Source organism: Lampetra planeri, chromosome 25 (assembly GCF_965212315.1).
Source record: "Lampetra planeri chromosome 25, kcLamPlan1.2.h2, whole genome shotgun sequence".
NCBI classification, from domain to species: Eukaryota; Metazoa; Chordata; class Hyperoartia; order Petromyzontiformes; family Petromyzontidae; genus Lampetra; species Lampetra planeri.
This window is the reverse complement of record NC_136131.1, coordinates 1,502,307-1,525,444: the sequence shown is the minus strand read 5'-3', so window position 1 is coordinate 1,525,444 and position 23,138 is coordinate 1,502,307. Positions and strand designations below refer to the sequence as shown.

General features: G+C 49.9%; 1 protein-coding gene across 1 annotated transcript in view; it reads left to right on the top strand.

The window, feature by feature from the left end:
- LOC144727219 (spectrin beta chain, non-erythrocytic 1-like) overlaps positions 1-23,138 on the top strand; it is a 166,128-nt gene that overhangs the window by 30,522 nt on the left and 112,468 nt on the right. The window contains exon 3 of the mRNA XM_078605894.1: positions 4,256-4,432. Coding sequence (XP_078462020.1) covers positions 4,285-4,432 — 148 coding nt within the window. The 5' untranslated portion in view covers positions 4,256-4,284. The remainder of the gene's footprint in view (positions 1-4,255; positions 4,433-23,138) is intronic.

Here is a 23,138-nt window from a genome sequence, read left to right as displayed (position 1 = left end):
CTTGGCACGGCAGCTGCCACTGGAGGCGTGGGGCATGTGCGGAATGGCCACTGCACTGGCCAACGGTGACGGGGGGGGGGGGGACCCGTGGGCTGCAGGGGAGACCCCTGCTTGCCTCTGCTGCGGGGATCAATAACCAATCGTTTGTGGATGAGTCGCGCTGTGACCGTGCCCGATGACAAGTTCACGCGGGTTGACCGCCTGCTCGCTTCCGGCCAACCGTGATAGTGTGAGCGGCGGTGCAGGCGTTACGATGACCGATTGACGCGGGGTGGACATGATTACACATCGTCATTTAGCACGTGTCGCTTTCGGATTTGCTTCTGCGGCCATCTGGGACGCTCTTCCTTCCGATATTAGGAAGCCATTGGGACCTATGCACTTTTAAATCTAGGTTGAAAGCTAATTTGTTTAGAACTGATTTTTGTGCGTAGTTTGTTGTCCTTTCCCCGCACCTCTGATTAGTATGGTTGGCTACGTATGGAGCGAAAGAAGTTGAACATACCGTACATACATGGGAATGTGAGCTTGAAAGACGGCATCGTCGCTTCGATTGCCTCTCCGCCTACGTTGAAATGCGCACGCCCCCACTCGCCTTGACCTCCTCTTTGTGCTTACGCTGCAGAAACTTTAAACGGCAACACAGACTACTGCACCGTGATCCGTACATTTGTGATGCTTTAAATACAACAATACGTGCTGAAATACACAAACACTTTAAGCCAGAAATGTTATCACAATTCTGTTTAGCGAATGCAGTAAGAGCGAAACGCTTAACTCACTGATGTCATATAATTTGCTATGTGTAATCCCATTTTTTGTCAGCAATTGGGATAAGCTGGGCAATACCAGTTACAATTGTACGTGTGATATTTTTTATATATAGGGTGCTTCAAAAAATGTTAAACACTTCTGAGAATTTGCAACGATACCACAAGAAATGTGCCTCCGGGCTCTGGAGACCACCTGGAGAAGATTCCAGGCAGGTGTTGACAATGATGGCGAACAAGTGGAGACTCTTTGACTTTTTGAAGCTATTAACGATACTTTTGTTATCATGTTACAGTGTATTATCCGTTTTTTTTCCAAGTGTTATAAAAAATGTAAGGAACCTGGATATATGGAAAGAAACCAGAGAACCTAGAAGAAGCCATGCAGGATCGGGGAGAGACCTCCACATCGATAGGCGCCAGGGTCAGGAATAACACCCAAGGCCTTCTTGCCGTGAGCCACGAGCTTTACTACTGCGCTGCCACGCCGCGAGCACGAGCATGTTTACGTCGATCGCGGCGTGGAGAGGGAACACACAGCAAAGGCGACTGGGGGCTGCCTATGGACCTGGTGCAGGCCCCTTGCCTCGCGGTTGCGCGGCGGCCTTGAAGCCGCGTGGTTGTGAAGCTGTCAGGAGATTTGGGACCCTTGGCCCTGGTTGAGATGTCATGATGGAGAATCCCTTGCAGAGGTCACAGGGGGCATAGACGCTGCTGAGCCCAGCCAGCACAGAAGCCACCGCTGTTAACGGCCCCTCTGGAGTCGCGTGACTTGAGAGGTTACGAGTCGCGTCGCCGCAATTATCATTTATCACCGTGAAATATGATTTTATTTGTTTTGTGTGTCTGGGACCACAAGAGGCTCCGCAATGTGCTCAGGATAAATGTTTTTATTTGCAGCCTCCAAATTGTCCCAGGCCGCCCGGGTGCCCCGCACCTCCTTCCCCGCGTGTTGTTCTGCCCCCCTCGCTGACCTTCCGTGGGTCACAGCACAGCCCCCTTTCCTCGCCTCCCTCCCTCCCATGTCTCACACACGTGGGCCCCTGCCTCTCATGGGCCATCCAGGCCCCTCTCGCCTGCAGCAAGCCACTGGCACCACCCACTCATTCTCGTCTGTCAGTGAGGCTCCCCTGCCCTCGCCCCCTCCCCGCTGCCGTCCCACGTGTTTACACGGACACCTCTCTCTCTCTCGCAGAGACCCCTGCCTCTCCTGGGGCGCCACGGTGGCTAGGAGATGTTAGCTACATCGCTTGATACACGGGAGGTCGTGGGTTTGATCCCGACCCTGATGCCTGCTGTGTATTTGGAGATTGCGTCTCTCTCTCTCCCCGTGGTCGCGTGGATTCTTCTCCGGGTCCTCCGGCTTTTTCCCTCCACATGGAGAATCGGCGTGCGTTTCGAGTATCTGGCTGCTATGCATTTTCGTATGATAAGCCACTTCGTTGAGCTGCCATTTGTGAAAGCCAGGTCACTTCTGCTCAGTGGGCCTTACCTGGTACAATAAAACAATAGAATAATGGTCAAAATAGAAGGCTGCTTCGTCCTCTCTGTGCCCCTCCATGTGCCACGTTGTTCACCACAAATGTAAAACTTGTTCTCAGCGACTGCGCTGTGTTCAGGGCCCATCGCTCTCTCTTGTTGTGGCTCTAACGGGGGGGGGGGGGCGGTGGGGGGGAGTTGCTTACCATCCTTTTCCATGGGCCAGGCTTTGTTTTAAGAGGGCCCTTCGCAGCACAATGGTGATCCCGCTTATACTTGAAAGTCCGACAAATTCGTTAAGCCCCCGTAACAGTAGACAAGTGATCGATTTGATTGGTGACGCAAATGCGGTTATGCGAACAAGTGTGTACCTGTGTCTGGCAACGCGGGAGTGTAACTATTGTTCCCATCGTGATATGTTGCTGGGCCTGGTTGTGAATTTGAAAATGCGCCCAGACAGGAGGCATTGCTCTCAGATCGTCTATGTATGTCACTGCTTTCTGAACCACTCGTTACACACAAAGTGCTTTGCCACGAATGACCCACAATACTTTGCTGATCTCGTCAATGAACATAAACCATCACGCGAGCGCCGGTCATCCTCGCAACAGCGGCTTTTGGCTAGCCATTGAACAAATATGCGCTTCTGCGGCCATCGGGAACACTCTTCCAATATTAGGAAGCTACTGGAACTATGCACTTTCAAATCAAGATTCATTCTCATTTCTTTTAAACTGCTGTTTGTGTTCAGTTTGTTGTCCTTCCCCCGCCGCACCTCCTATTAGCACGGTTCGCTGCGTACGGTGCGAAAGAAGTTCAACATCCATACGTACAGCCCTCTTCACTCCACGGCACACACTTTCGAGCCTGCTCGATCTCCGCGACACTCCGAGCCAAAGCATCCCGACTGCGGCTCGGGTGGGAACAATGAATTGTAATATCGCTGCACACGCCACTTGCAGCAGCAGCAGCTGCGTGCCCAGGGAGTTGTGGGCACGGACCGCTGTCTGCATTCGCGACCAACGGAGAGGGGAGGGATGGGGAGTGGGGGGGAGGGGGTGGCAATGATCCGATCGAGGTGGGGGCTGGATCGGCCACTGAACAGCACGGAGGGGAGTTTGTCTGCCCCAGCTTACGAACAGTGAGCACAGTGAGCTTCTTTCCTTTCCCATAATTCCGAGAATACCGCGGCGCACCCGGGACTTTTCCGCGGCGGCTGCAAAGCGGTTGGCGACGCACTGGCGGCCTACGTGACCCAGGTCACGTTTGTATGTCTGTTGAACTTGTTGTGGAGAAATCCTCCTGTTTCGGTCCTAAATATAAATATTTTGTATTTATTACCACCACAACTCTGGCTGTCGCCTGATGAGGCTGGTTGTTGTAATTACTGGCGAAACGTCACGGTACTCAAATTGTAACTATTGTCGTGGATTTTCTCTCCAACACACCGGTGTGCTGAACTAGTAACTAATTGGCATGTTCTGTTTACATTACAACCCTTACTAATTGGCTGTGTCGGGTGGTGGCGGGTTTAACGACACATTTATATTTACGCCATCTAACTCAAAAAACCTCTTATTGATAATATTGGTGGCGGAAGCCACCATACGTAGCCAACCATGCTAATCGGAGGTGAGGAAGGACAACTAACTAAACACAATATCAGTTCTAAAGAAATGAGTTTTCAATCTAGATGATTTAAAAGTGCATAACACCGGTGGCTTCCTAATATGGGAAGGAAAGAGCGTTCCAGACGGCCGCGGAAGCGCATCTGAAAGCGCGCGATGCGGTCTTCGTTCGATGGTTGAGCCAAAAGCTGCCGCCGCCGCTGCTGCTGCTGCCGTTGCAGCTGCGAGGGTGACCGGAGTTTGCGTGGTGACGTTTTGTGCTCCTTGACGAGATCGGCAGCGAGATTACTGTGGTTCAGCAAGGCAGGCTCTAAGAAGGCCACAGAGCCTCGTCCACCGCTCACGCGCCGCTCTGCGCGTGGCTGTCCCCTGCTGCAGGTGGGGCGAGTGCTGCGGCGAGCGGCGCCATGTCGGAGTTCGACTTTGACAGCGAGGAGATCCAACAGCAGTATGAGTACGTCAACAGCCGCTGGGACTTCCCCGAGGAGGAGGACCCCGAGGACGAGAACAACCCCGCTCGCCTCTTCGAGCGGTCGCGCATCAAGGCCCTGGCAGGTAGAGAGACTCACCTGGGCAGACACCCTCACCTGGGCAGACACCCTCACCTGGGCAGACACCCTCACCTGGGAGAATCACCTGGGCAGACACCCTCACCTGCAAAAGTGGGTGGAGACCATCACTTGGGGTGAGATGCTCACCTGGGAGAGTTACCTGGGTAGAGACGCTTACCTGGGTAGAGATGTTCACCTGGGTAGAGACACTCACCTGGGAGAGTTAACTGGGAGAGTTACCTGGGAAGAGATCCTCACTGGGTAGAGACCATCACCTGGGTAGAGATGCTCACCTGGGAGAGTTACCTGGGAAGAGACCCTCCAGCCCATGAAACAGCAATCATTGAAACAAAAGGTCCATGTGTTAAACATTGCAGATGTAAAATGTGTGGTGTGTGTGTGGGGACGGAGCTCTCCTTGCACGTAACGGCACGAGGGCATCACAGATAAGTTCATTATCACAACTCCCCCGAGAGGGGGAACGTCAGTGACAATTTACAGCCCGAGGTTAAATTTGGACCCTGGCATTCTCGTCCACCCCCCCTCCCCCCGGTGTGACATGGGGTGGGGGGGGGGGCTGTGTTACATTCACGATGCGCGGCTCGGTGCCCGGCATCCGGAACGTTTAAAAATATATCCTCGACACACACAGGTGACCCCCCCCCCATGCGTAGCCTTAACAGACTGTTGGGGCAAGTGCTGTTAGCGAGCACCAATGAAGGTCGGCATGGCACACGAGGGGGTGGGTAGACAGCACCACGCCCGGCCGCCATTGTCTCCCCAGTGGCGATGTTTAACATCGCACCAGGTACTCATTTCAGGCTGAGTCGGCCGAGATAAGGCCCAGGACCGGTTCAGATAAGCGTCACTGGTGTTGACAGTAAGTGGGAATGGAACTCGCGTCGCCGGGTTCGTAGCGCAGCGTAGCGCCGACCGCTCCACCACCGCTCCCCAACGGCCCACACACATACACACGCGTGTACACACACACACACATGCGTGTACACACACACGCGTGTGCGCCCGCGTGTGACGTTACCGACCCCGTCACGGCGGAGTCTGTGTCCCCGAGCGGCTGTGGCTCATCACGGAGCGTGCCCTCTGAAACCGCCACGAGGTTTGCCTAGCCCCCCCCCCCTCGCATTCAGCTCCCATCACCGCCTGGGAGAAGGCAGCTTCCGGGGGGCGGCTTCTCCTTCGTGCGGTCGCTCCTCCCGGGGGGTGATGATGGATGTTTCTAGCCGCGGTGCAGCAGCCCCCAGACTGCGGAACGCTTTTTCGCCTTTGGGCAGTCGGGAATCATTGGAGCTAAATTAAGTTCGTCTCCACAACTCACTTCTTCAATGTATGAAAAATAACAATAGGTTTTTACCCTTTCTGGCAATACAACAGGTGTGAAGATGTTCAAACACCAAATAGATACAATTTGCACATCTTCAATGTTATGTATGTACGTATGTTCAATTTCTTTCGCACTGTACGTCTGGCCAGATGGAATAGCGCGTGCAAGACAGGAAAGCATGTAATTGTGCATCAACGTGAAATACATGATGACAGATGTAAAATACATGTCTTCATTTGGGAAATATGCATTGTCCTTCACCACCTTGTACGTACTGTATTGAACTTATTTCGCACCGTACGTAGCCAACCGTGCTAATCGGAGGTGCCGAGGAAGGACAACAAACTAAACACAAAAAGCAGTTTTAAATAAATGAGTTTTCAATTTAGATTTTAAAAAGTGCACAGCTTCGGTGACTTCCTCATATCAGCAGGAAGAGTGTTCCAGACGGCCATGGAAGCAATTACCCTTGACCCCCAAGTTCTGGCCGTTTTACCCTGCAGGTTCTGTTTATGTCATGCTTTCCATACACGGTGGCGCAATGGGATCTACGGATGAAATTTGCCCCTTTTCCAAGTATAAATTATTATTATTATGAATGTCCAGCAAGGGCCCTGCGGAGTAGGAGGGGGGAGGGGAGTACATTGTTTCCATCGCCCCCTGCGAGGCTCCGCTCCCACGTCGTTCATCTGTAACGGAGCGCGTTGGTGACCGCCATGTATGGATAAACCAGATTTCAGTAACTCACGCTGCCCATCCAACAATATTCGTATTTTTTTTCACAATAGAAATCAAGATAGGCGCACGTGTGTAAGTCGCATTTGTTGTGTGCGGCACGTTATTTTTGTGAGATTTAACTTCTTAATCGGTTACGCAACCGCTTATTGGTCTCTGGTGTCGGCCAATCAGTTTCACAGACAACGTGTATATTATAACAGCATGTTTGTTTACATTTTCACCACCGGTGTGGTTGATGCAGAGTTGATTTCTATTTGGTGTTTGAACATCTTACCACCTCCTTTATTATTTGGAGAAAGGGTAAAAACCGATTCTTATTTTTCATACTTTGAAACTGGTAAAAAAAGGTCCCATGAGGTTATTGGTCCCGTTTACTTGGCGAATCACACTGCGCGGAAAACACACATAGCGTCGTGCGGTCGATTACAAGTTTTTGTCGATTCGTACTACTTCTCCGTGTGGCTGATGTTGCTGTAGAGCTACAAACTATGATTGTACATTGAGGCGGTCGATGAGCCAGGCGATTGCGTCAGCAGTAGTGGAGTGGCGAATCGTCTCTGTGGCGATGCCTCCTCCGATGTAATTGTGAATCGGGCACTGAGTGGTTGTTCTACGTTCCATGGCTCTCTTCTGGGAGGACAACAGTCAGACACCGGAGGGTTTTCCATTTTTGCATCCAGTGCTCACATCCAGTGCTCACTTCCATTGCCCACGTCCAGTGCCCACATCCACTGCCATGGTTTGCGCTGATTTTGGTTGATCGATCGACTTGATTGGCGGTTTTCGTCCTAGCTCTGGGTGGGACCAGTTGCACAGCGGTCGCTCGTGAGCGATGAAGAAGACTGTGCACCATGTGCACGTTGCAGCGAGTGATGTGTGGGCTGCAGCGCCCTTCCCACTAAGTTTTGGTTTGATTGTGTTTGTTGATGCGGGTAAGAAACATGCAGCCTCAATCTGTTTTAGAAGATTGACCCGCGGGGGGACCCTGCTGAAAAACAGGAAGTTGCAGCAGCAAATAAGTCATCGCATTGCAGGCGCCGAGTAGCACACTCAAGCGAAGAAAACAACGCTCAAAGTCGTGCACCACTCGAGCAACGCTGGCAGCGGGCAACAGAAATGCAGCAGCAACTCGCGTGGGGTTCGCTCACCACGAGTGCAAGAGAAGGAAAACCTTAAATCAAGGAAGGAATGTTCAAGGGGCCCGGGAAGGAAGGTGGGATGTAGACCTGAAACCACGAAGCGAGCTGCTTCCCAAAGTGAAGGGCGGCAACGCGAGACGATGTCTCACCGTGGGCCGGATCTCACTCTGGGTGCTTTCGGGAGAAGTGGAGAGGAGCTCCTGAAGGCGGCGTGACGAGGACTGCGGAGGATGGCGGTCGCGGAGGCGGTCGGCCGATTTGTTGCTGGAGAACTTTGGGGATGAATGACGCCCAACGACGCTGTCTCTCTCCCCGAGTGTCAAGGAGGGAGTGACGTTTACGTCTAAGTGCAGAAATCGGTGGCATGTTCTGTACGGGGCATCGAGTGCAACGCGAGGAGGGGCTGAACGGTCCGTCCAGTGCTCTCCGAGCTGCATTGGCTTCCGATTGCCGAACAAATTCGTTATAAAGGTCGCAAAGCGCTCGCCACACATGAGCCACGATACCTTGGCTGATCTCGTCAAGGAGCATAAACCGTCATCACGCAAACTCCGGTCGTCCTCGCAGCAGCGGCGGCTTTTGGCTGACCATTGAACAAAAACGGTGATCACCGCATCGCGCGCTTCCAGATGTGCTGCTGCGGCCGTCTGGAACGGTCTTCCTTGCGATATTAGGAAGCCAATGGAGCTACGCACTTTTAAATCTAATTCGGAAGACTCATTTTTTTCTTTGGTTCTTTTCGGTTAAGTCACGTCTAAAAATAAAATAATAAATAAAAATAACATATTACGACGTTTCGATTGCAACACAAGCAATCATCATCAGGTATAAAAGAAATAGCAACAAAAATCTAACTAGAAAACTATAGACAGACATACAAGCAGACAGACATCACAACGGCACACAGCAAGAGGACATACATCGGCACAAAGAGAGGGGTCGTTTCTGTGACGGTCCCTTAAATATAGAGAGGGGGGGCGGGGATGGAGAGAGGGAGGGGGCAGAGAGAATTAGCATATCAATGAGTGTACGGCCACGTACTCCTGTTGCAAGTAAGATGACAATGTGGAAGGGGCATGCAAAATTGAAAATTGCATGCCCCTTCCACATTGTCATCTTACTTGCAACAGGAGTACGTGGCCGTACACTCATTGATATGCTAATTCTCTCTGCCCCCTCCCTCTCTCCATCCCCGCCCCCGCTCTCTATATTTAAGGGACCGTCACAGAAACGACCCCTCTCTTTGTGCCGATGTGTGTCCTCTTGCTGTGTGCCGTTGTGATGTCTGTCTGCTTGTATGTCTGTCTATAGTTTTCTAGTTAGATTTTTGTTGCTATTTCTTTTATACCTGATGATGATTGCTTGTGTTGCAATCGAAACGTCGTAATATGTTATTTTTATTTATTATTTTATTTTTAGACGTGACTTAACCGAAAAGAACCAAAGAATAATTCCTGCAGTCACGAAAGCTCCTAAATTAACTCATTTTTTTTTTGTCCTTTGCCCGCACCCCTGATTAGCGAGGTTGACTCCGTACGGTGCGGAAAGCGTTCATCATACATACAGGGTGACCAAGCATTGCAGGAGAGTCTCTGTAGCCAGTCTGTACATTACATCATAGATCATAGTCGTTGAAGACGGGGAGAGTGGTTGCTTTGACAATTTATAATCTGAGAAGCAGGGGAATACAAGGCTTGTATCTGTAGAGGAAACCTATTTTTTTTATCATGGTTTTCTCAGAAATATGTTCTGCATGAGTCTGGAAAGATATTTGGGGATCAAGCATAACACCCAGACATTTGAGTCCAGAGACAGAATCGTGAGGTGGGGGGGGGCTGCTTAATTGAGGAGACCTTTGTCATCGCCGTGTCCCCGCGTGTCCCCGCGTGACCCCGCGTGACCCCACGTGACCCTGCGTGACCCCGCATGCGTGTGTTTGTTGAACTTATTTTGTATCATATGTAGCCAACCGTGATAATCGGAGGCGTGAATACTGAAGGGAGCGCAGGGGGTGTATAAAATGATAGCGGACATATCAACCAAAAACATTACTGGATTCCTATGAAAAATTTTTTTTTCCGAAATTCACCTTTCCAACGACACTTGACTCCTCCCCAGGCCAGACTGACATCTCTCTCACACGACAGAAACACAGCACCCCGGGCGGTGGGCGCCACCGTTTGGCGACAGAGACAACCGGGGCGTCTTCACCGGCAATCAGTTGGGAAAATGGGAACCCTGAGAATCGTTATCTAAAAGTTCGGAATCATGTGGGGGGTGGGGAGGAAAATGTATGTACGGGAGCGCGCCCGTCCCTCCTGTATCACAGCCAAATATTCTAAACGCATGTTTACAAATGTTGAGGGAAAAACTGGAGGATCCGGAGAAAAATCTACGCGACCACGGGGAGAGAGAGAGACACGCAAACTCCAAATATACATGGAACCCACGACCTCCTGTATACCTGGCGAGACCGTTAACATCTCGCCACCTTTTTCTGGCATGGCAGGGCAGCACGTCCAGTTCTGTTGAATTCGACGTTTGCGTTTGTAAGCCGTGATAACCATGTAGAGGGCTGTCAAGACTCAACCGTCGAATATCTCCGCCTCGTTGCGGCCGTCGTTATTTTGAGAGGTGCGCGTGAAGGACGAGAGCTCGGCCTAGGAAGGGGCTGGGTGTCGTCGCAGCAGCAGTAGCGGCAGTGTCACTCGGGATGATGCTGCAGAATCCCCTTTACTCGCCTCGCCAGCGATCCATCAACGCGGCAGCTGACTAGTAAAGGTTGATCGTTACAGATTTGAAGTTTTCGTGACTGCAGGGATCCATACTCTTTGGTTCTTTCGGTAAAGTCACGTAGGTATAAAATAAAATTAAATCACGACGTTTCGGGCGCAACACAAGCGTCCATGATCCCGCGCTTGTGTTGCGCCCGACACGTCGTGATTTTATTTTATTTTCTACCTACGTGACTTTACCGAAAGAACCAAAGAGTGTTGATCGTTACGTTTGAGGGCCAAATCTCAACTACGAGCCGACGAAAGAGCACGTCAGATTGGTGAATGTTAGCCTGGGGAAAAAAAAACCGAACGTGGGTATGACTTCATCGTTCATGGTGCGTGTGACGCTTTCTTCAGAGGTGACCGTCGGCCGCCACTCCGCAGCACTCGCTCAGCGCGACTCGCACCCTCGCATGGAATATGGCGCGTGCTTGTCAGCAGCCACACTCTGCTGGTTTTATTGGCCCGCTTTATGAGCAGCCCTGTAAAACCCACTTCAATGTGTACTTAGCAGTAATTTGAATCGTTTTTACAACCTGTGAATGAGCTGAGGCACTCGTCCATGATGGCCCGATAGAAACTTGTTTATCATTGGCCTGGTTTTATCCTGCGTATTGAAGCAGATTGCACGTGAACCGTGTCATGGGTATGTTGACACGAGAGCACCTCGTTCACCGTCGTCATCGTCGTCGTAATTGTCATGATCATCATCATTACCACCGTCATATTTATTTTGGGAGAGTTTTCTCTTCTTGTCTCTCAATGCAGCACAGGTGCCGAATGTAAGTGTTGGAAGAAAAGTCTTTTTTTACCAACATTGCTAAACTTATAATTTTTTAATTTTGATTTAAAGCTTTCGTGACTGCAGGGATTCATATTCTTGGTTCTTTCGGTAAAGTCACGTAGAAGGGAAATAATAAAATAATATAAATATAAAAATTGATATTATTTTATTATAATATAAATGTGTATATTATTTTATTATTTCCCTTCTACCTGACTTTACCGAAAGAACCAAGAATTATAAGTTTTAATGCAGATTCATCCTTTTTTTTCCAGAACTTTCCAAAACTGTCTTTCAGACAATATGTAAATTGCCTCCCAGGTGCGTTTGGATGTTACCTGACGTGGCCCTAAGCGGATCTTGTTTAGACCACCCACAGGAATACCTCATCCACGCTCAACGCAAGCACAGACCACCAGCTAAGCTGACTTCACGTGGCCTCAAAAGGGCACCTAGCCTGGCACAACTAGGGCGGTGACATCACCTCCACTTCGTGACGTATAGCGGCTGTTGTTACTATGCGTGTGTGTGTGTTCACAATCGGGGTGACGAGAGTATATATATTTTAAAGAATCACATTGCGTATAATTTTCTAGTTTTATGTTTGAGTGTTAATGTGATGATGGCGCTTTGAGTGGCAGATTTGGGCCAGACAGGCGCCTCGTGCGTAAGCAAACGTTAATTTAACGTGACTTGACGATTGACACGTAGCAAACACGTCGATTAAAATAATCAGATTTAATCGTCCACTCCTTGTGTTCTAGAACAAACAAGACAAAGATCCCCCTCTTTAACCTATACAGACTGTTGGGGCAAGTGCTGTTAGCGAGCAGCACCTATGAAGTTCGGCAAAGCACACGAGGGAGGGGGTGGCTGGTCAGCACCAGGCTCGGCCGCCTTTGTCTCCCTAGTGGCGATATTTTACACACTGCATTAGGGACTCATTTGAGGCTGAGTCGGCCTAGGGGCAGCCCAGCACCGTCACCGATGTTGGTGACCGTGAGCGGGAATCGAACTCGGGTCGCCGGGTTCGTAGCGCAGCGCTAACCGCTCTGGAGCACACGTGGGCGCGCACAGAGACGCACTCTTTTACGGGATATCCCTTTGAATAATGAAGCAAGCCGTCTCGCTCGCCGTAGCGAGAAGGTCCGCGAGCGTGAATTATTGAACAGCGGCGGCTCAGAGGCGGCCCGAAGTTGCCGCTGATGGGCGGCGCGGATCGCGAGGCGTTCTCAGTGGGAGGCGCCGGGGGCCCCGACGACTCTACTGAGCGTCGCGTGGCGCTCGCCGCACCGGCGATTGGGACGCTTCTGCCCGGCCTGGAGGCCGTGTAACAGCCACGTTGGGAGAGGCACCCCTCCAATCTCAATCATTCGCTGACACAAGCCGGCTCTCATGTTTACACCGCTTATCCATTTATTTATTTAATTTATGCTTGTGTCTATTTGATATCGGATTGATATTCTTTTTGCCCACATATTTTCACCCATTTTTTACCTAAGGAATTAATAATAACGCGTAGATTAATACACAGCGTTGTCGCTCATGGAAATTGCATCCCTAATGATCGATGAGGAACCACAGACGCAGCTGGAAGGCAGCAACATCCAGACGGCGAGCCAACGCTACCAAAAATTACCCCAAGCTCTACGGTCCTATACATATTAAGATGTATTCGGCCAATTAACCCTTTCCCGTTCCGAGACGTCTGCAACTCGCATGGTGGGGGTCCTGTCAAGCCCTGCATCTCGCGGAACGCGCAAGCGGCTCGGCGTAAATTGTCTTTGGAGAGGCGTAGGAGCGCCATTGTTTTTTAAAGACATCGTATTCACCGCAGAGAACCGTAGCGACACGACCGCACTCTACGATAGATGGCGCCAAACTGTGCCACACGCCCTCCCGCGTGGCCTTGTGGGAGCCTCGGTATGTCTTCCAACCTGAAGACGTACCTATAAAGATATTTTTTTTATTTTAGAAACAGGGGCAAGTGTTAATGAGTTTGCATACATTCCCGTATAATTTATTCTATTCTCCACTCATGGTCGTGACTGGCAGGGTTCATGAAATGAGATGGCCTCGTATTAGGGATCACTGGATGCACTGGCCCCTGCCATGGTAACGTTCAACACTGGCCCAGGTTCACCAGTGGGCTGACTGCACCGAAATCTTCCCCGGATCACTCTTGCACAAAAAACTCTCAATCACTTTCAGACCCATCTCGCCTGGCATGGAGGAGGTCGTGGGTTCGATCGCAACTCTGATTCCTCTATATTTGGAGCCTGCGGTGTTTGCCCTGTGGTCGTGTGGATTTTTCTCCGGGTCCTCCGGTGTTTCGCTGCAATAAATTTCCACGTGATAAACCGCCACTTCATCGAGATATCATTTGTAGCCAGATCGCATCTGAAAAAGGGCCATATAGACTATGAGATCTCTTTTACCAGTGGCAAAATATAATGGTAGGTTTTTACCCTTTTAACTGGTACAAAACTGACACCTTTATTCAAGGCATCATGTTTGCAATGACCACAACACAAGTAGTCAATAAAACAAACAAAAAGTAGCAACTCTGATAAGGATAATAATATGCACTGTCCTTGAAGTTGATTGGCCCACACCCGAGACGGCTTTCTTTAGAGCCTAGTCCCCATTGGTGTAGGGCCAGATGACACCAGAAGGCGTACAACTCAAAAACAGTGCAATATCAGAGTATTGAGAGTTCGGGGTAAACATTTAGACTATGAGATCTCTTTTACCAGTGGCAAAATATAATGGTAGGTTTTTACCCTTTTAACTGGTACAAAACTGACACCTTTATTCAAGGCATCATGTTTGCAATGACCACAACACAAGTAGTCAATAAAGCAAACAAAAAGTAGCAACTCTGATAAGGATAATAATATGCACTGTCCTTGAAGTTGATTGGCCCACACCCGAGACGGCTTTCTTTAGAGCCTAGTCCCCATTGGTGTAGGGCCAGATGACACCAGAAGGCGTACAACTCAAAAACAGTGCAATATCAGAGTATTGAGAGTTCGGGGTAAACATTTAGACTATGAGATCTCTTTTACCAGTGGCAAAATATAATGGTAGGTTTTTACCCTTTTAACTGGTACAAAACTGACACCTTTATTCAAGGCATCATGTTTGCAATGACCACAACACAAGTAGTCAATAAAGCAAACAAAAAGTAGCAACTCTGATAAGGATAATAATATGCACTGTCCTTGAAGTTGATTGGCCCACACCCGAGAGACGGCTTTCTTTAGAGCCTAGTCCCCATTGGTGTAGGGCCAGATGACACCAGAAGGCGTACAACTCAAAAACAGTGCAATATCAGAGTATTGAGAGTTCGGGGTAAACATTTAGACTATGAGATCTCTTTTACCAGTGGCAAAATATAATGGTAGGTTTTTACCCTTTTAACTAAAACAAAACTGACACCCTTATTCAAGGCATCATGTTTGCAATGACCACAACACAAGTAGTCAATAAAGCAAACAAAAAGTAGCAACTCTGATAAGGATAATAATATGCACTGTCCTTGAAGTTGATTGGCCCACACCCGAGACGGCTTTCTTTAGAGCCTAGTCCCCATTGGTGTAGGGCCAGATGACACCAGAAGGCGTACAACTCAAAAACAGTGCAATATCAGAGTATTGAGAGTTCGGGGTAAACATTTAGACTATGAGATCTCTTTTACCAGTGGCAAAATATAATGGTAGGTTTTTACCCTTTTAACTGGTACAAAACTGACACCTTTATTCAAGGCATCATGTTTGCAATGACCACAACACAAGTAGTCAATAAAGCAAACAAAAAGTAGCAACTCTGATAAGGATAATAATATGCACTGTCCTTGAAGTTGATTGGCCCACACCCGAGACGGCTTTCTTTAGAGCCTAGTCCCCATTGGTGTAGGGCCAGATGACACCAGAAGGCGTACAACTCAAAAACAGTGCAATATCAGAGTATTGAGAGTTCGGGGTAAACATTTAGACTATGAGATCTCTTTTACCAGTGGCAAAATATAATGGTAGTCTAAATGTTTACCCCGAACTCTCAATACTCTGATATTGCACTGTTTTTGAGTTGTACGCCTTCTGGTGTCATCTGGACCTACACCAATGGGGACTAGGCTCTAAAGAAAGCCGTCTCGGGTGTGGGCCAATCAACTTCAAGGACAGTGCATATTATTATCCTTATCAGAGTTGCTACTTTTTGTTTGCTTTATTGACTACTTGTGTTGTGGTCATTGCAAACATGATGCCTTGAATAAAGGTGTCAGTTTTGTACCAGTTAAAAGGGTAAAAACCTACCATTATATTTTGCCACTGGTAAAAGAGATCTCATAGTCTAAATGTTTACCCCGAACTCTCAATACTCTGATATTGCACTGTTTTTGAGTTGTACGCCTTCTGGTGTCATCTGGCCCTACACCAATGGGGACTAGGCTCTAAAGAAAGCCGTCTCGGGTGTGGGCCAATCAACTTCAAGGACAGTGCATATTATTATCCTTATCAGAGTTGCTACTTTTTGTTTGCTTTATTGACTACTTGTGTTGTGGTCATTGCAAACATGATGCCTTGAATAAAGGTGTCAGTTTTGTACCAGTTAAAAGGGTAAAAACCTACCATTATATTTTGCCACTGGTAAAAGAGATCTCATAGTCTAAATGTTTACCCCGAACTCTCAATACTCTGATATTGCACTGTTGTTGAGTTGTACGCCTTCTGGTGTCATCTGGCCCTACACCAATGGGGACTAGGCTCTAAAGAAAGCCGTCTCGGGTGTGGGCCAATCAACTTCAAGGACAGTGCATATTATTATCCTTATCAGAGTTGCTACTTTTTGTTTGCTTTATTGACTACTTGTGTTGTGGTCATTGCAAACATGATGCCTTGAATAAAGGTGTCAGTTTTGTACCAGTTAAAAGGGTAAAAACCTACCATTATAAGGGCCATATAGCTCAAGTGCGCCTTACCTGGTAAAATCTAAATAGTTTTTTAGTTTATATAATGTACATAGAGGTAATGGATCTGCGCCGGCTCAGAGCTGCAATTTCACAAGACGCATGCCACCCACCTTTGCAGTTAATATGCACAGGTGACTAACTGATGATTGTGTAATGTAGTAACTCGGCGGGAGACGACTTCACGGGTAGCACACTCTTTATTTCACCAACTTCGTTACACAGGTGACTAACACCCACTGGAGTTACTCGGGTGACTAACACCCACTTGGTTACTCGGGTGACTAACACCCACTTGGTTACTCGGGTGACTAACACCCACTTGGTTACTCGGGTGACTAACACCCACTTGGTTACTCGGGTGACTAACACCCACTTGGTTACTCGGGTGACTAACACCCACTTGGTTCTCCTGGCTACACCAACACGGGCTCTTACGCCCCATAGCCTCTCGGAACACACCCAGCCGGGGTGTCCCTCTCGACTCTGGGTCCCCCAGTCCCGACCCACATGGGCGTCGGACCACGGGTCCCACAGTCTCGCCTCCGAGCCACACAGGGCCCCGGTCCCAACAAGGACAGCGGGACTAGGGGTCTCAGGGCACTACCTCTTCACTCCGTCTTCGATCTTCAACTGGTTAACAACAACCCCGAGTGCTCTCGCGCGTCCCCCTTTATACACCTCCTGCGGACGTCGCTGAGAGCACCCATCCCATTTGACCAATCACTGGGCGCTGGCTACGATCCTCTTTTCCCACAGTGTCAGCGCGCCTCACCACTCACGCCGCCCCGTGATCTCTCACTCCCGGCGCGCGCGTCCACACCACGCCCACAACGCGTGCCCAACCCCGCACCCCGTGCCGCCCCGTGATCCATCACTGTCGGCGCACGTCAACACCACCACTACAATTGCAACGTGGCAGCAACAGGTCAAAAATTGCAGCAGTGCTGAGCTCTCCCCGGACTGGTTCCGCTCTCACGCTGCCTGGTTATTCTGTGAAGCTGCGGTGGAATTCCGTGATGCTGTTCCATGATGGAGGAAGCTCTAGAACAGCCGCTGCTGTTTTGGTTCTTCATTGATTGTTGGGTTGGATCACGTCGGTGATCAGGTAGGTGATCAGGTAGGTGATCACGTTGGTGATCAGGTAGGTGATCACGTTGGTGATCAGGTAGGTGATCAGGTAGGTGATCAGGTAGGTGATCAGGTAGGTGATCACGTTGGTGATTACGTTGGTGATCAGGTAGGTGATCAGGTAGGTGATCACGTTGGTGATCACGTTGGTGATCAGGTAGGTGATCAGGTAGGTGATCAGGTAGGTGATCAGGTAGGTGATCAGGTAGGTGATCACGTTGGTGATCAGGTAGGTGATCAGGTAGGTGATCAGGTAGGTGATCACGTAGGTGATCACGTAGGTGATCACGTAGGTGATCACACCAATAACGTCCCTCGTCATCGCTGGAAGTCGCTCCAGCCCTTTGGGAGCAATGCGCTTGACCTGGAACAATGCGGATTCCACCCCGCTGAAGCCTGTAGAGCTGAATGAAGTTCAAAGGGACTCGCAAACAAACGCCTCGTTGTGAAAGCGGAACATCCCTGGGTTTGATCTTCTAAACCATGGCACTGTGTATTCTTGGATCTTTCGGTAAAGTCACGTAGAAGGAGAATAATAAAATAATAAAAATAAAACATAATAAAATTATCACGCAGTTTCGGCCACAACACAAGCAGCCGTCGTGAGGTGAAGAACAGAGCTGTCAGAAAGACAGCGTCCTAAGCTTTAAATCGAAATTCATGGCACTGTGGTCATCCAGAACAGACTGTACAATGTATAACGACGCAATGCCCGATCCACAAATACAAAGGAGACATCAAAGGGATTATGATGCACTACTCCCGCTGCTCCTGACGCGGTTGTTATCTGTGCTTGACCACCTGCATGTGACATTGTAGTTGTTGATAATTAATCGATACGTTTGCTCACGTGCGACAACTTTATCAATTGGTTGCGTCGGGTGGAGGGAGGGCTCACGACACACAACTTAACTCACGCGATTCCAAGACAATGGTCATACTCCGGATGGTGATGCTCGTCGCAAGGTCCTGCCGCGCGTCTCAGTTCGGCTGCCACTCCGGCGCATGCCGCGAGCCCTCTCCGCCCATGCCGCCTGTTGTGGCAAAAAAAAACCTGAAGCCAGCGTTGTGCTGCTGCTGCTGCCGCCGCCTCAAACGAGCCCCGACGTGCAGGCGCCGCCGTGATCCTCGCAGTCGCTCGCAACGTCCGTAACTGTCGAACTTCGTTCACGCCCTACGTCGCCAACCGCAGCTAATCGGAGGGCGCAAGCTGCGACCGTTTCCAACCGCGGTGGCCGGGCGGAGCAGGCCAGGCCGCGTGTGCGCGCTGCCTGCCCGCACGCTCGCGCGTCCGTGTGGTCGAAGGAATGCTCCCTTTGAAGTCTTGATCCCCACACAATGCGGGAGGTGTCGCACCGCTGCTTTGTGCCCGTCCCATTGATTTCCTTCTCTTTGGCTCTTGAGACTGTGTCTCGCTTATCTGCGCAGCTCGTAAGGAACACTTTATCCCAGCGTTAGCTATTCTGGCTGTCACTCCGCCAACTTTTTGGCGAAGTGATGAAGATGGTGCGGAGGAGTTGGTCCGGGCAAAGTTCTGAGACTCGTTATTTTCAGAAGCGTATGGGATGGGAGAGGAAAATTGAGCACCCAGATTAAATCCATGTAGAGAGGGGATACCACAAAATTTTCACACGGATAGATGCAAGAATCCATTGCGATACTGGCTTCTCCTGCCCAGCAGTGTCTCAGCATCAAGCCGATCTCATTTCTCATTTCACCATTTGGGCTTCTCCACGTTCAATCTCATCATTCCTTCTTTTCGAAGGAAAAAAAATCATTACTTCGTGTCATATTCCCAGGGGCTACAAAACCCCTGGTTGGATGACGCTCACCTCTCCCCTTCTCCTAGAATGGACCTTGGAAGAGGCCACCCAGGGGAGGAGTCGTCATGGGCAGGGGTGCAACTATGGGGGGAGGCACGTGCGGGGGTGGGGGGCACGCTGTTGGTTTGGGGGGGGCTATGTGGCAACGCGATGCTCCGCATTGGGGCCCAGTTGGTGGCAAGGGGGCCCAGAATCATCAAGACGAACAAGGCCTGATTTCCGCGTCTGGACATCGTATCAATAGAGCAGAACAACGTTGCGTGATCCACCCCCTTTGAGGGAATCCTAGAGCAATGGCCGTGAGTATTGTAACCTCTAAATCTTTGTATTATTAATCCCAATACACGGTGAAACTAAAACAAGTTATACAGTGGAGTTATAGCCTCACATATTATTGTTAAAAACATCAGTAGCTATTTTAGTAAAAGTGAGTTGGAAGAAAGAAAGGGGCCCCACAGTCAGATCTTGCATAGCCCCCCCTCCCCCAGTTGAAATCGGTCGTTGCAGCAGCAGCAGTAGCAGCAGTAGCAGCAGCAGCAGTAGCAGCACAGTAGCAGCAGCAGTAGCAGCAGCAGCAACAGCAGTAGCAGCAGCAGTAGCAGCAACAGCAGTAGTAGCAGCAACAGCAGCAGTAGCAGCAGCAGTAGCAGCAGCAGCAACAGCAGTAGCAGCAGCAGTAGCAGCAGCAGCAGTAGTAGCAGCAACAGCAGCAGGAGCAGCAGCAGCGCAGCAGCAGCACAGCAGCAGCAGCAGGAGCAGCAGCAGTAGCATCACAGCAGCAGCAGCACAGCAGCAGCAGTAGCAGCAGCATCACAGCATCACAGCAGCAGGAGCAGCAGCAGTAGTAGCAGCATCACAGCAGCAGCATCACAGCAGCAGCACAGCAGCAGCAGTAGCAGCAGCATCACCGCATCACACCAGCAGCAGTAGCAGCAGCATCACAGCAGCAGAAGCATCGCAGCAGCAGGAGAAGCAGCACAGCAGCAGCAGTAGCAGCAGCAGTAGCAGCAGCAGCAGGAGCAGCACAGCAGCAGCAACAGCAGCAGCACAGCAGCAATAGCAGCACAACAACAGCAGCACAGCACCCACTCTGGCCTTGAGCCCCTCCCTCACCCCGCCCGCCGGGGGGGGGGGGGTCACGCAGGGCACCGAGGCGCTTGTTTGCGGAGGTCGCGGTGAGCCACCCACCAGGTTCGCCCGCAGCATCAGCGGGGTGGCTTCAATTCCTCGCTCGAGTGTCAACATTTATTTTTTACCATCGTGCCCAGCACTCGGCGGACTGCGGTGGCAATGGTCACAGCATAAGTTGACACGGCCATAACTACGCGAGCTTTTTTGGCAGTATCCAAAATGATAGAAAATAAAAATGGGTTATACGCTATCTGGCAATACAAAAAAAAACTATCCTCACACAAAAAAAAGATTTCGTATCGCCTGAAGAGAAAAGGGACCTTCCGTACTCGCCCAGATCAGTGGCGTTCAACTGACTGCTTTTAAAATTGCAAACATTTTCCTCGCAAACATTTTCCTTAGTTGGTGGCTCACCGTGTTTTAATTTAAATGATCATAGCAGCCTGGTTAAGCACTGCAACCGAATAGGAATCTGATGAGCTATGAAGCTTTTTTCGCAAATGTTATTGCTAGTCTTAACGTTAGCTTAAACACACTTCGTCCGTGATCTCCAGTTACCTGGGTGAAAAGTTTGTATAATCCTGGGCACCTCACTCAACAACGTAATAAATTAAAGTACACGTCTGTCTGTGCAAGAGCCTACGTGCATCCTAGTGTGCGTGGTCTGTGCCATAATACGGAATAACCATTGCATCTGCCCTGACTAACGTGCGGAGCCATTTGATTGAAAATTCCACGAGTCGTCTCACTTTGCGAGGGATAAACAGCGGTTAGAGGCCTGGTCCGCGGCCCCGAGTAATCTTTCGCCCAGTCGGTAATTCGATTCCCGTCGTCGCACACGAATGTTTGTGGGGAGTTACCAAACGTCAGCGCCATCTCTTGTGCCTCGATATTAAACGTCCCGTTCAATTATTATGATGTTTTAGTCCAAAATACTTCACGGATTGCCTCCTCCTGTGTGCAAGGGAGCCGGTGTTGAAATTCCTCACACACCAGGGAAGGGCACTCGAACGTCCTAGAGATTGTCAGCGACTTACTTAACCTACTTGCTGTACTGCAAATTTTTTCAGTTATCTCGCTACCCGTGTCGTGTTTTGTTACACGTGTATGATCTGGGCCGTGATCCATTCATTCCTGCTTGCCTAATCACTGGATCGTCCCAGTTATTAATTAACAAAACTAAGCTGATCTGCACCACATTCAAAGTTTTTAAATGATTTACAACCAAGATTCAAAATAAATAAATGGACAATAAAGTCTCCCGCACCCCGCCGTCTCTCTCCACGTGCAAGCAACAAAAACGTATTTTGTCTACATGCCATAAACAGCCTTCCGGGAAGTGCGCAATTCTATCAACGTTGATTTCAAGACGAGCAAACTCAGCACCGATTTCAACACAACACTGTCTCATCAGCAGAGGCACGATTGCTTTAACTAAGCTGTGTAAAAAAATGTTTTTTATCAGTCTTTGCAAATACGATTAAAGTATCGCTTGGTGGCCTAACGCCATTTACAGTGTTTTATTTCGTTGCTTAAAGATCCTCCAAGGTCTTCTAGATGACGCTAGTGTCTTTGCCCATGTACACACGCTGCGAGTGTGCGCGTGCTGTGACATGCCTGGCAACCGAGGCGTCTCACATTGCTCAGGTCTTGTTTTTCTTTTGGGGGAACGGTTGTTTCTTTCGTGCGACGCAAAAAACTTTGCGCGACTTCCTCGCACGGCCGGTCAGTTGTACAAGCTCCGTTACACTTTCTCACTTGTCCACACAACGCGTCTCAAGGACAGCGGCGCGAAATCTACGATCGCCGTGGAGCCTTTACGATGTGAGACGAACGCAACGACACGCGACGTCACGAACCATCACCTGTCAGAGGAAATACAAATACTCCGGCACAATTGACCATATACCACACGTGGACCGCGTGTCCGGCGCGTTAGAATTTACCCGCTGATGAACGTGCTCAATCGTTAGGCTGACTGGCCTTTGATGAGGCACCGAGCCGTCCGACATCCACGGGTATTGCTTGACACTCACTGGGGCTCACCAGAAAGCCGTGACTGCCTGCGCGCACCGCTCGCTACACACACAGGCGAGGACACGGCACATAAGCCGCAGCAACCCTGAGAGTCGAATAAATGAATTGTGTATTCGCTCCTTCGGAGAGGCTTATAAACAAGACTCTTTTAGCGGTAGATATTACTGAAACGTTATTTCAGCGAATGGGTCTTCACGGAAGGCACGACGCAGTCAGGGAGACTTGGATGGGTTTCATCATCGCTGTGCTCATCAGTGATACATCGAAAGTCACGGACTGCAATCAAATGATATACAAGTGTGTGCACCTTCGGATTGCGCTGTGTATATTTTCAAAACTTTGCCAATGACTGGGGCTAGGACTTTAGGGGACGGTCTCTTTGAGGAGCAGCACATTTGCACGTCGATATTTCTGTCCCTTTGTGAATGTTGGGTGTCATTTGGGAATCCCTAAATCATCTTAAGATGTAATCCTACCCCAAGACTTGACACCTCGCCTCATGCAAAGCAAAGACAAAGATCCCCCCCCCCCGTGAATAGCCCTGACAGACTCTTGGTGCAAGTGCTTTTAGCGAGCGAGGCTCAAGGAATGGGTGGGTTTGCCAGCACCACGCCCGGCCGCCTTTGTCTCCGCAGTGGACGTGTTTTACGCACCTCACCAAGGTACTCATTCGAGGTCGAGTCGACCTAGGGCTGGCCCAGGACCAGGTTTGGACAATCCCACCGTACGAGACTCCCCCCGCCGCCCCCCTCCCCCCGGGGCTTCGTCGTGCCCCCCCGCCCGTGCGATGGTGTCTCGCTTCAGTGGTGACGCAGTTCTCACCTTTTCCCCCCCCTTTG